The following is a 13,956-nucleotide window of genomic DNA, read 5'->3' on the forward strand; positions in this document are numbered from 1 at the left end:
ACCAATTTTTGAACAAGTAACATAGATAAATATATATTACCTATATGCCTATACGTAAAAACTAGCAGTGTAATTAAAAACTGCAAAAACGAAAATTTGAATTTCGCTCCTTTTTCTACGGACAAAGTTGTTTAGCCGGCTATGGCGGCTATAGCTATTTCATTCAGACGACCGAGAGCGAGAGCGAGAGCGAGCAGCAAGTAGCAAATGACAATAACATTGTTGTGTGCATTGGAGATTTTGTTTTTGTTTTGTATCATGTGGTTTAATTAAATTTTGACCTTTGTTAGTAGTATTTACTGTTGCATGTATAACTGACTACTAACTAATTCATGTAGAATTACTGATAAATACTTATCTCGCAGAATAGATCGTTCACTGAACTGATAAGTTGATAACCAATTCTCTACCTCGCTCCAACTGATGTCAACGTTTTTACTGAGTAAATATCTTTATTTATAATTAAACCCATTGATTTCAGTATCGCTGTGTTCCTAAAATTCACACTAATCTACCTACGTGACGTGTTACGAGCACATCAATAATTACCCACAAAAGTGTGTCGATAAAAAAACATCCTTGGATTCGTGCAAGTCCGCTATGACTCATTACTTTGCCGGCCGGCCACATCCCACAGTGTATTTATTGAACGACTCACCAGTAAAGGCAGCCATTTGCTTAAAGAATTGTTGTGTGGGCCGTTGCGTCGATAATTTCGTTTAATCAACGCACTTGTTTCAGCCTTTCTCTTTTTAATATTTCCAACAAACCAAATCAGTTCCACAAATATGGATTCTTCTGCTGTATCTTCGGCTATTGCCAAGTTCTCCATGCAGTTCTGCAATGTAAGTACTCATATTTGTTTTTGTTTTTTTTTTCTATTCTACTTCTATAATTCCTGTAATCAGTATAATAATTCAGGTGACTCATTGGCAAGTAAAATAATAGGATGTGTAGTGTAGCCTATTGTAGGCTTACCTTCATAATTATTGTAAGTAAAATAAAATTTTAAGTAATTTTATTCTTACCATAAATTCATTTGACATGGTTCCTTGGTGAGTCAGATGGTGATGATTCTTGAGATCTGTTTGGTTTGTGTACACTTATTATGCAATCTGGTTTGTTTCTCAGGAGCTGGATAAAAGCAAGAGTGTGATATCTTCCCCCCTGTCGGCTGAAATTCTCCTGGCACTCCTTTCACTTGGGTCCTCTGAACCAGCCCTTCCAGAGCTTCTGGGAGCCATTGGATTTCAAGATACTGATGCAGTAAGTTTTAAAACCCTCATATATATTAATGTTATAATATAACTGACAGAACGGAGTCTTATGTAACTTTCAGTAGGAGTAGCAGCGAAAGCGCTATTATTGTTTGTCCTTGTCACAGTCTCACTTTTTTTTTTATTCCCGCCCGTCTTCGATACCGCGATAGTTACTCATGAAATAAAACTATTAAAATGGATTATATCACGTATATTGAATTTATTCTACATCCCGACGTTTCAAACCCTTTACAGCGTGTCACCCGATGACCATAAACGCTGTAAAGGGTTCGAAACGTCAGGATGTAGTAGAAATTCAATATACGCGATATAATCCGTTTTAATAGTTTTATTTCAATTTATACATAATCACATAATGCTTATTATTCATCCATGTTATCTAATGAATTTGATAAGATTAATTTTACTACTAATATAAGCAAATAAGTAATTATCATAGGTAAAATAATTATGTTAAGGTCATTGTCTTTTTCAGATCCGCTCGTCATTTTCACTTGTGTCATCAAGACTGAAATCTGTTAAGGGAGTAACATTGGATGTAGCCAACCGGGTTTACTTACAACAGGGCCATGAGCTGGATCCCAAGCTTAAAGATGATGCGGTCAAAGTCTTTGATGCGGCACTTGAGCCCATGGACTTTTCTAATGGTGCTGCTGCAGCTAAACTTATTAATGACTGGGTAAGTGTTTTGAGGTTGAGCCTATTGAGTTGTATATACAAATTCTTATCATCAACTCATAGCGATGAGAAATTGTATTCTATACCGTTGATTGTAATTGCAAACCTGTATGTGACGACACAGTCAGATGTCATCTTTTTAATAGTTCTACTAATTGACAGGTGGAGAGTAAGACTAACAACAAAATCAAGGATCTCATATCGGAAGACTCTCTCAATGCCCTCACTCGACTCGTACTTGTCAATGCTCTCTACTTTAAGGTAGGTACCCTATTGGTCAAATTATTGATGAGTTTTGTTCATTTCATTACCATTTCACACTTATTTCCGAACTTGTAAGCGAATACTTAGCTACATTAACAAATAATGTAAGAAGCGACTTAGATTTTACTACAAAAGGTCTAAGTTGACAAAACTTTCTAATAATGACTATCATACTACGCCGTGTTTCGAAATATTTGTATTCATACAAATAAATAACATTATTTTAATATATTTTTAGGGTAAATGGAAGCATCAGTTTAGGCCCCATAACACCATGGACAAACCATTCTATGTGAAGAAGGACACTACTGTGGATATTCCGATGATGTATATTGAAGAGCAATTCAGATATGGAGAGAGTGAAACATTAAATGCACAGGTTTGTCCAACAAGTCTTTATTTTTTTAAATTGTGCAACAGAGGCGATTCATATACCTGTCCCATCTGTTAAGATAGTGTGTGTTTTCAACAGGTTAATCTCTACAACATTAAAGAATAATTCTAAATCTCTACAAGAGATTAGCCTGTGAAACTGACCGGTATTACTCCTCATTTTGTTCACGAGAAAGAATCACTCCGCCCAGACTAAATGTCTCGTATTGTGAGGACACCTATTATAGTTAGGATCGATTATTTGAAGGGGAATTTTGTTTAAGGAATAGGTCATTCCTCACGCCGTTCTCGTATGCTGTGGCCTTGTGCGAATGGTAGAGACGAATGGTCTACATATATGTGTGCGAGATACTGTAACACCTATAAAAAGACAATCGCTACTAGGTATAGGTTGATAAGGTATAACTATAAAGGGTTCTCACGAGTATAATATAGGGTGAGAATTTATAGTTATCACTCTTTATTGTTTATACTTAGTGCTTAATTGAGTATCTTATCTGGTCACATGCTCTTGATAGCTGATTATCATAAGTACCACTATTGATTACTTGAACTGTACCTAGTAATTGTAACTATGTAATTCAATTCTAAGATGTTAGTCACAGTCAGTCATGATCGTGAGCTATTTTGATGCTAATTTAAAGAAAATAAAAATTATCGTAATCACTTTGAATACCTATATTATATCATGTGGTGATTTAACCACCAGTGGAGATGAAGTATTTCTAGAGAAGATAAATTTTCGAAAATATCTGTCGAAAAGGCCTCTACACACGGGAAGACTTGTTAGAACTAACAACCGATTTTTTTTGAATGACTTAGCTACTGGAGATGCCGTATGAAGGCGACGAGGCGAGCATGGTGATCGTGCTGCCCAAGGACATCGAGGGTCTCGACACGGTCCTCAAGCAACTGGCTTCGGGCGTCGACCTCGTCCAGGAGCTGAACAGCATGATCTCCACCAAGGTGCAAGTCACCATTCCCAAGTTCAAGATAGAGACCGAGATCGACCTTAAGGAACTGCTGCCTAAGGTAGGGCTATGATTTAATTATTTAAACTTATTGGTAGTCAGAATTCACATATTTATTCTTCATGTAGGTCTAAGGCCTGAGATACACTTGTAAGTTTTATTTACGTAAGTAGCGACAAGAAAGATATAACGATATTCATCTCATTCTGTAGTATAGCTGTGATAAAACTTACAAGTGTATCTTGGGGCTAAGGCTGGACGCAAGCAGAGTGCGTCGCGGCGAGCGCCAAATCAGATGTAAACGTATGAAACAATGCTCTCGACCAATTAGGTATATGAACGGGCAGTCGGCCACGATTTGCCGCGCGACGCCTGTGTGTCCAGTCCCCGGCCTTCATGCCTGTGGCGCAAATCTTTTATTATGATTGAAAATACTTATCATGCTTTTTTTAATTTGAGTTTGAGTTTTGAACTCGGAAAACCAGGAGCCGGGACATTTTTATAACGATTAATGAGATAAATAAAATTATTCGGCTTGATTCACAAATGCTGGCTTTGCAATACTGAGTAACATTAAAAAATGTACGACTGCTTGGAGAGTAACATCGGCTATGTACCTGATTTATGAACTTTTTTGTGTATCCCCGTTATGAGTATGAGTAAGTGTGACGAGAAATATTTCACATCCCATGTACAACGTGATTGCAGCTAGGCATCAAGGCCATCTTCGACGAAAAGAACTCTGGCCTAACCAAGATTTTGGACAGCACTGAGCCCCTGTACGTGTCCAAGGCTATACAGAAAGCGTTCATAGAGGTGAACGAAGAGGGCGCGGAGGCGGCTGCGGCTACCGGTCAGTATTTACGTTTTGTGTTACTGTTACATACACCCAGGGCCGGATCTAGGGTAGAGCGAGTGGAGCGGCCGCTCTAGGCGCCGGATGGGAAGGGGGGCGCCAAAATGGCAAATGAGAAAAAGTTTTAAAAGAGCGAGTGTGGCGAGGGGGGGGGGGGCTGGAAAATACGCTTGAAAACTTCAACGAAGGGCGCCAAAACCCTATTTCGCTCTACCCTGATCTAGGGCTCGGGCCGGCACTGCATACACCACTAGGCACAGACGTTTGGTGAGTGGTAGTTTTTTTAGTAAAAGGTAAAGTGTCATTCAATAGAACTTGCTAACTATGTAAACAAAACTTACTAGTCAATTGACATTCAGTGTCAATTTTAGTATGGCGGTTTGTTTACATAGGTAGTTAACAAGTTCTATTGAATGACACTTTAGCTTGTTTTGGAACTATGGTACCTACCTGCGCCAAATAAAACTCCGTTCTTAGGCTTGTCTACTTTCAAAATTTCATATACTTATAAGTGTGAATGGGTTCAAATTTTGCGTCCATGTTGTCTAGTGACCATAGACAAAACTGCAAGTTCATAATTATTGAACATAAGAAAAATAAAAATAACGAGGGACCTTCTTTGGTGCAGGTAGCCTAGTATAAAACGTTCAATCCGTATTTCTTCCCTCGCCAACCGTCTGAAATAAGTGGTAGACATTTATATATCTCATAGTTTGAGCCTACACTCAACAGCGATATTAGCAGTGATACAACAGCGTTTCTAAATAAGCTCATCTTATTGTATAAAATATTATAAATGGTATAGAGGTTGGTATGGTGGATGAGTGGTGCACTGACTTATTTATTGACGTTTTACGGTTACTCTGTTAATAAGACGGATGTATGTATGAACATAACCATACAAACCTTAATAGGGAATTATTACACAAAACTTTGCGTAGGGAGCGCCACTAGCACAAACAGTAAACTCCTTGAATGCATCATGTCATTTTTATTCGTAACAAATAATCTGTAAAAACTTGGAGAAAAACGGTATCGTCTTGGGTCGTCCCATTCGTTTTTCGTCAAGTTCTTAAATTAGTCCTATTCTGCTTTCGTCACCCATTCTACATTCGTCACAATCGTCGGTGGCTTTCAATGTAGAATGCGTGACGAAAGCAGAATAGGACTAATTTAAGAACTTGACGAAAAACGAATGGGACGATTCAAGACGATACCAGAAAAGCTGTTTACGGCATAGAAGTACACGTATATAAAAAGTTACTCTATGATTTATGGTTTGTGCTAGTGCTGGCGGCAGAACATTGCAGTAATACTCCCTGTTATCGATAAAGAATCTCGGCTGTATCACTGTATAAAATCACTGCGTAAGGGCCCATATGCTTGCATCATGCATGCATGTATCGTAAAGTAATACTTTCGAATCCCACTTCCCTAGTAGCTGACTGAATGTACCGTAGGTGGGATTCGAAAGGAACACATGCGGCTTCACTGAATAGCTTCTAATAAATAACATTCTTATTTATATTTTAACAACCGTGATTTGACGTTGATGGACTTACGTACCTTTAGACTTGGGTACAGTTTTCAATAAAGTTCATTACGTATAATATGTTGAATTTAATGTTTAATTCATGGAAAAAACGATGATTGACGGCTAATAAGCGGAGTTATTTCAAGACTTTGTAGTTTATTCAGTGTTGTGTGTAGTTGCAAAATGTTGCATAATATGACAAAATATGGAGCCTTCAGATGGACTGACTGATATACATTTTTGGTCCGTAAAACATTTCAACTCAACCAACGTAGTAACACATCTGCATGGTGTACTTTGTCTGTGCTTATTATTACAAGAATCATAAATAGCCCAATCTACGTTAATTCCACGAATACATGTATGATGGTTTTTTAACATTTAACTGTTTATTTTGGTGCCTTGTTCGCTTTTGCTTTGCTTGTTAATATTTTTTGCATTCTTAACATCTGACTGTTCGATCACATCACGCTTTGTATTTCAGACCAAATAGCATATAATCATTAATCACTTCGTTTTATTTCGGACTGCATAAAAACTTATGTTGACTTTGACTAGTTATACACATAACAAGGCTTACGAGACAATAGCCATCTGGCTCATATAAAATCGATAAACAAAGGTAGATAGGTAAAATTAAGTTTGTTTTACTTCAGTTTAGTAGGCTGCTGTGTTACCTACCTAACCAAACATTTTAAACATAGCAGTTTGTGTAGTAATTAAAACAATAATGCATACATAAAGATGACCTGTCTAACTCACTTTTATCGCGAAAAACACAAGGAATGTTCTGCCAGTGCACAAGAACAGCACAAATATATCCAGTATTGCTATTCGTCCGTTGTTCCATTTACATAGTTATATTATGAATACGACACCCAGTAAGCTCAAAACACATTCTATGTATATACTGCATTATTGTACTGTAGTTGTATTTTTTTAATTAGGCACGTATTAACTGTGGCAGACTGTTTTACTGATAATTGGTCGGGAGTGTTACGATAACACTAATGCTGTACGTGTTACAAATGTGTCACGTTAGTAGTATTTTTCATGATTGTGAAATATATTTCTCGCCTAGACAACAGTTTATGCTTGTTTATATTTCACCGAGGTCTTTTAAAATGATCGGTATTTAGATATTTAGTCTTTAAATTCGCGCCACTTAGGTACTTAAAACTGACGTAACTACATATAATAAAACATACACATAGGTATTGCGACATTAAAATGATCTGGTCTTATATTTACTTCATTCTTTCTCTTCTTGCGACTTTTCTTGGTGGACTGCGTATTCTTGTCGTAAAAGATACATCTGAGTTGTGTATCTATTTTAGACGTTTGTTCAAACTTGTGTGATTCTGACTGACGATAAATTTTCACCCAGCGCCAATTTGTTTTTGCTTGACCAGAAATTTGCAATGTGATTTTCTGCAGTGAAGACCAACTTAGTAAACGATCTTTAGGGGGAATGATTGTTAAGAACAAATATAATGACCTCATTTGTTTTCCTCACTCGGCTTGCAGTGATTCTATTGGTTCTTAAAAACACATCCTTCGCAACGCATCCTCGCACATCTCTGGTCGAAACGCACCCTTAGGAGGGTACTTACCTACATTATTTGTGTTACATGTCACTGCGACAAAATACGAAGTCTATAAAGATACAATAAAAGTAACTTACAAGCATGCCTACTAACAAACGTATAATTGGCGGTTATGCGACCGCCATGACGCCACCCACTGGGATTATCGGCGGGACAAACTCGGCGTACCCAAATACATACAACCCTGCTCGGAGCTAAGGGTATTTATTTTTCTGATCGATATACGTTCGCGGTTTTCCCACCGGTTTCCGAGGATCGCTTGAGGGTTGGTAGTTAGGCGTAGATTACGTTGTTCGTGCGGTACTGAGCGGTGATTGTGTGGGGCACAGTTGGAGCCATCCGCACGCGACGCGCGGCGCCGCTGGACCCGCGCGTTTTCACCGCCGACCGGCCGGCGCTCTGGTGCCTGAAGTTCGGCAACCACGTGGCTTTCGCGTCCTGGTACCAGCCGACCGCTAGGGCCCCGCGCTCTGACCTATAAGCGCCAAAAACTAACGTGAAGGTGAGACGGTATAAGGGCCCGAAGCCTGAAGTCAACCTAATGGAAAGTTGTAGTAATAAGTTAGCAAATACCAACTAATTTACATCGCTTCGTCGCACGTTCTATTTTCGTTAAGCGTTTTTAACTGAGCGGTTTGCTGCGTGGTGAAGTGCCGTTTACTTGTGTAGACATACCCAATGTGACTCAGTATGAACGTACTACGGTTGTACATAATGAGGATGCTAAAGGCGTGTGTTGGTGCAGGCATGGTCCTTATGGCGCGGTGCGGCTTCGTGATGAACTTCTCCTTCGTGGCCGACCGGCCCTTCCTGTACGTGCTGGCCGGCAGCGACAAGGCTCCGCTCTTCCTCGGACTCTACAAAGGAAACAACTAGGCCTTATAATCTGATGTGCGCCTTGCGGTCTTTAATAGGGTCACTCTGTTTATTAATCACCTTACATATTAACATCACCGCTTGACATAAGTAATGATTTAGACAAATACAGCACATCTCAATTGTATTGATATTATTGATAACTAGCGACCCGCCCCGACTTCGTACGGGTTACACAAAACCTTAACAAATTATACACCTAAACCTTCCTCAACAATCACTTTATTGATAGGTGAAAACAGCATGAAAATCCGTTCAGTCGTTTTTGAGTCGCGAACATACATACATACAGACAGGCCTGGAGGGGGACTTCGTTTTTTTATAAGGTGTAGTGATTTATGGCTACTTGGCTAGTGATAAATAATGGGTATTACAGTAATATGTAGGTATGTACGTAATAAATAGGTCACATTTGTAGTAGTATGGTATATGTGTAAACATTTATATAGAGATTAGGCTTAAAATAATACCGAATACTAAGTAATAAATTAAAGTTTATAATGTATTTTGATTTACGTAACGTCTACAATAAGTCAGTTTATCCGTCCTGGTAATTATTAGTATTTAACATAATTTTTGGAACATGAATTAAATTACAATTTATTGATTATAATTTATAAGTACAAGCTGAAAGTACAACCAGAATACAATGTTAATAGTTTTGTTGATAGTGCATATTTTTGAGCTATTACTTGATTCGGCAAATACTTGATACTGCCACTTTTGTGATTATCATTGTCAAATTTGGTCTGATACATATTAGTTATACCTATCTCTATACTTTTGTCAAGTGCCTATGCACGCGCCAGTGTTGGCCGAAACGTTAATGCAATTGAAAATGTTGGCCATTAACTATTATAAATTGAACCTTAAACCGTAACGGACGATTACAGTTTACGGTTCAATTTATAATGGTTAATGGCCAACATTTTCAATTGCATTAACGTTTCGGCCAACACTGCCACGCGCACATTTAACGGATCTAAGACCAGTATACCACATAACGTAACGCATTTAACATAAATAGAGAGTATTTCATTAAAAATAATATTAGGTACTTTTATGTATGCAATGTTCTTGTATGTAATAAATAGTTTATAAAAGTTTTAATCACTAGACGTTGTTTTATTGTATGGTCGCTCCTGTTGTCTATAGCGCGTTGTCTCGTATCTCCTACTAGTTCAAATTCTAATTACCTTGCATGTCATTTTATATGTTCACAACCCCAAAATACTTACACTACTTACCTATAGTTCGTTTTTTAAGCATTAGAAAAAGGGTCAACAATCATGACGTATTATTATTGATTAACACTTTTGAAAAATAAGTCACAGCAAATATGATTACATAACAATTATATAGCATATACAAGTAATAGTTATTTTAATAAGGTGTTTTTAATAAAGAGACACGTAATTTTTTTTTACCCTTTTTCTAATGCTAAAAAAAACGAAGTAGGTAATATAAGTAAAGTTACAGTATTGCTAGTCTAGTTGTAGTTGGTAATTGGTACTTTTTGTAGTTGGTACTAAGGTATGGATGCTTCTAGATATTCATAATAAACAAATGAAGGTTCTACAATCTGTATATTTTTTATCAGAAATGTTAATGTGCGTTCACATGCTCGATAATCTCAGGGGTCTCCAAACTTAGTTCCGCGGGCCGGCAGGTCCAGCCCGCGAGTCTTCTTATCGGGCCCATGGCAGAGCCTAAGCGAAGGCTTGACCCTCAGCAAGCATAAAAGCCAAGTGCTAGTACGAATTTATCTAAAATGCAGTTTGGCCCTCTTGTCTGGTGAAAAAGTTTCAGGAGTCTCCTGCCATCTACACCATTCTACTTAAAAAAAAACAATAGAATTGATTTTCTACTTACTGTACGAGTGTCATAAGTGTGTTCGTCCTTTAGCTTTCTAGTTTTGCTGCAGTTTACAGCATGTAAACGTACCATATTACTGAAATTATACAAGTAGTTGTTCATATTCCATAAACTAACGATTGGTGTTTTTTCGAAAGTTTGATTTCGAATACTACCGGAAACTGGAACCATAGGATGGCAGCTCTATCTGCGTTAAGCTTTGAATGTTTATGTACAGAGTCCATTCATAGATCGACTCTAAACTCTTCTTGAAATATTTCTTACTTCTTTGTCTTATCTTTACAGCGATGAATGTTATGATGTGTTGTGCAATGGTGGACGTCGCCCCTGTGCCAGTGTTTACTGCAGATCGACCTTTCCTCACAGCCATCCGAGCTGACGGTACCCTGTACTTCCTGGCCGTACACCGCGGAAAGGAATAAGATATACGGGATATACGAGGCAATCATTTAAGAGGCATTTTATTGTACTACAAAGTTTGGCTAAAAAATAACTGCATTCCCGTTGCCAGGGAGGTTTTGTGATTATACTGAGCAACTTTTACTATGGGACCAACACCGAAATCGCCAACAAAAAATTTGGTTGTTTCATACATTTTGGCTGGTCCATTTTCTATGAGCGAGTAATTTTTTTTTGCGAATTCGGGGTTGGTCCCATAGTAATTGTTGCTCAGTATAATCCCAAAACCTCCCTGGCAACGTAAATGCAGTTATTTTTTAGCCATGTATGTATAAGCAGGTGCTATAACTTTTTGTCAATTTATAAGTTTTGTTGTTGTTCTAAGATTAAAGTTTTATAAAATTATAAATAAAAAGTGCTGCAAATTTTGTTTATATTTTTGTGTAAGTACAACTAGTACAAGTACCTACTATATCTATGCAAGTACATAATGCCAATCATGATAATTAAGTCAAGGCCCATAACCTAATACAACACTTCAGGCCATTTTATTTAAAGTTGTACTCTACAATTTTATTTCTCATTTGGGATTTTTTATGTTATAAGTACCTATGCTCTAAACTCGAGATCTTTAGTTCGTAATAGCAGAAAAAATGTGTCCCATTTTTCAAAGATATTTGTATGACGGGAACGCAAATGCATGGAATTTTTGGGACACGTTTTCTCTTCTATTACAATAACGATAGTTAAGAGGTCGTGATTCTGAGGAGAAATAACATAAACATTGGGATTTTTTTATGTAAAAAATAAACGTAGCTTACAATTGACCCCTTGACGAAAGGCAAAAATCCAAAAAAAGATTACCTACCGAACACACACAAAGGTTTCCAATAGTATTTACGTAAATTGGCAATAAGCATGAATGTTTGTTACTATACAATTTTTATTGAAATAAGTCAATCTAAAAATGTTTTAGAGTACGCAAGTCCTATTGAATGAGAATCTCTCTCATCCGAAAATTAAACATTCGTTGTTCAAAAGGTGAAGTCGTCGCGCCGTCTCATTTACTGTTGTGTTTGTCTAAAGGCCCCAGTACACAATGGGCCATCGCCGGCCACTCCAGTCTCCAAGGGATGCAGCTATGCGGTAGAATGAGATAGCAATATCACTTGCTCCCTCTAACGCATAAATGCGTCCTTTGGAGTGGCCGGCGATGGCCCATTGTGTACTGGGCCTTAACATCTCATACTAGGTGTCTGTTCGGAAACAGAAGAGTCGTATGGAATGTATTGGGCCTAATCAAGTACCCTTACATTCCATGACTCATGACTGTCCTCTTTCCGCATAGACTACTGATGTATATATTTTTTGGCAGCAAAGGAGAAAATGTATACATATAGTGTGGTAAAACCAATTTTTCAGTAAATAAGAACAAAAAACTATAGTCTGGCAAACACAACTTGTCAGTAGGTAAGTAAGAGCTACGTCCCTTTCTAGCATAATCACAGACAATCCTGTCAGTGAGCATAATACAAAGACAGTAAGTACCTAATTATGATTCTGTGTACGTTTGAAATGAGACAGTCCCTTTCCTGGCCAAACTATAAATATGGCAGTCATAAAGTTATAGCTGGTCAACCAAATCTTGTCAGTAAAAAAAGGCGCGAAATTCAAATTTTCTATGGGACGATATCCCTTCGCGCCTACATTTTTAGGGTTCCGTACCCAAAGGGTAAAAACGGGACCCTATTACTAAGACTCCGCTGTCCGTCCGTCTGTCACCAGGCTGTATCTCACGAACCGTGATAGCTAGATAGTTGAAATTTTCGCAGATCATGTATTTCCAGTGTATTTCTGTTGCCGCTATAACAACAAATACTAAAACCAGAATAAAATAAAGATTTAAGTGGGGCTCCCATACAACAAACGTGATTTTTGACCGAAGTTAAGCAACGTCGGGCGGGGTCAGTACTTGGATGGGTGACCGTTTTTAGGGTTCCGTAGCCAAATGGCAAAAAACGGAACCCTTATATACCCCCCGGAACCCTTAGATTCGTCATGTCTGTCTGTCCGTCTGTCTGTCTGTCTGTCCGTCTGTCCGTCTGTCCGTCTGTCTGTCCGTCCGTATGTCACAGCCACTTTTCTCCGAAACTATAAGAACTATACTGTTGAAACTTGGTAAGTAAATGTATTCTGTAAACCGCATTAAGATTTTCACACAAAAATAGAAAAAAAACAATAAATTTTTGGGGTTCCCCATACTTCGAACTGAAACTCAAAAATTTTTTTTTCATCAAACCCGTGTGGGGTATCTATGGATAGGTCTTCAAAAATGATATTGAGGTTTCTAATATCATTTTTTTCTAAACTGAATAGTTTGCGCGAGAGACACTTCCAAAGTGGTAAAATGTGTGTCCCCCCCCCGTAACTTCTAAAATAACAGAATAATAAAACTAAAAAAAATATATGATGTACATTACCATGTAAACTTCCACCGAAAATTGGTTTGAACGAGATCTAGTAAGTAGTTTTTTTTTATACGTCATAAATTGCCTAAATACGGAACCCTTCATGGGCGAGTCCGACTCGCACTTGGCCGCTTTTTTTGCTTGTTTTGCTCTATTTTTTGTTGATGGTGCGGAACCCTCCGTGCGCGAGTCCGACTCGCACTTGGCCTTTTTTTTTCAAATTTGCCGCCTTTTTCTACTGTCAAGATCTGGTTGACCAAGTATATTTATATTTTAACCCACTTTACAACAAGTGTCGGTAGAAAAGTGCGCGAAATTAAAATGTTCTAAAGGATGATAACATGTATAACCCTGCGACTACATTTTATAAATTTGCTGCTCATTTCTATATAAACAAAATTGCCCATTTTTAACGAATATGGAGAATACAGGCAAGAATGCGGGATTTTTGTTGCTGCAACACTGAACAGTTGCTGTCATTCAGATGTCAAAATGAGCAAATGTATTGGCAAATGATGGGCGAATGTTATGTGTTCCAAATCAATGTTGTAAAATCATACAACCTAATCCGTAAAGTAAAATATGATAATTGACAAAAAATATATAAATTTTCAATTTTTAGTATAAATAACATTTGAACTAAAATGACGCTTGCCTTTTCAATATGATACAAATAAAAGCTTTTAGTAATTATGTCAGTATGTTTTCTGATTAACGATTTGGAACGCAACATGTTCGTTTCTTGCATGTTTCTT

The 13,956-nt window shown here is 37.7% G+C and overlaps 1 protein-coding gene across 5 annotated transcripts; it reads left to right on the forward strand.

The window, feature by feature from the left end:
* The first annotated feature begins 323 nt into the window (after positions 1-323).
* Positions 324-10,759, forward strand: LOC134661659 (antichymotrypsin-2-like). Of its 5 annotated transcripts, none has more exons than XM_063517807.1 (10): positions 324-442; positions 742-845; positions 1,132-1,266; positions 1,756-1,959; positions 2,121-2,219; positions 2,461-2,601; positions 3,438-3,647; positions 4,295-4,439; positions 7,913-8,085; positions 10,620-10,749. In XM_063517807.1, exons 1-9 carry the CDS (start codon positions 424-426, stop codon positions 8,062-8,064), a joined length of 1,209 nt encoding a protein of 402 aa, XP_063373877.1. In that variant the 5' UTR covers positions 324-423; the 3' UTR covers positions 8,065-8,085; positions 10,620-10,749. The 5 variants fall into 5 exon arrangements, with proteins under 5 accessions (XP_063373877.1, XP_063373876.1, XP_063373878.1 ...); XM_063517806.1 differs by lacking the exon at positions 10,620-10,749 and adding an exon at positions 8,329-8,463; XM_063517808.1 differs by lacking the exon at positions 7,913-8,085 and having other exon boundaries at positions 10,620-10,759.
* The last annotated feature ends 3,197 nt before the right edge of the window (positions 10,760-13,956 follow it).

Source organism: Cydia amplana, chromosome Z, assembly GCF_948474715.1.
Source record: "Cydia amplana chromosome Z, ilCydAmpl1.1, whole genome shotgun sequence".
Lineage (NCBI taxonomy): Eukaryota > Metazoa > Arthropoda > Insecta > Lepidoptera > Tortricidae > Cydia > Cydia amplana.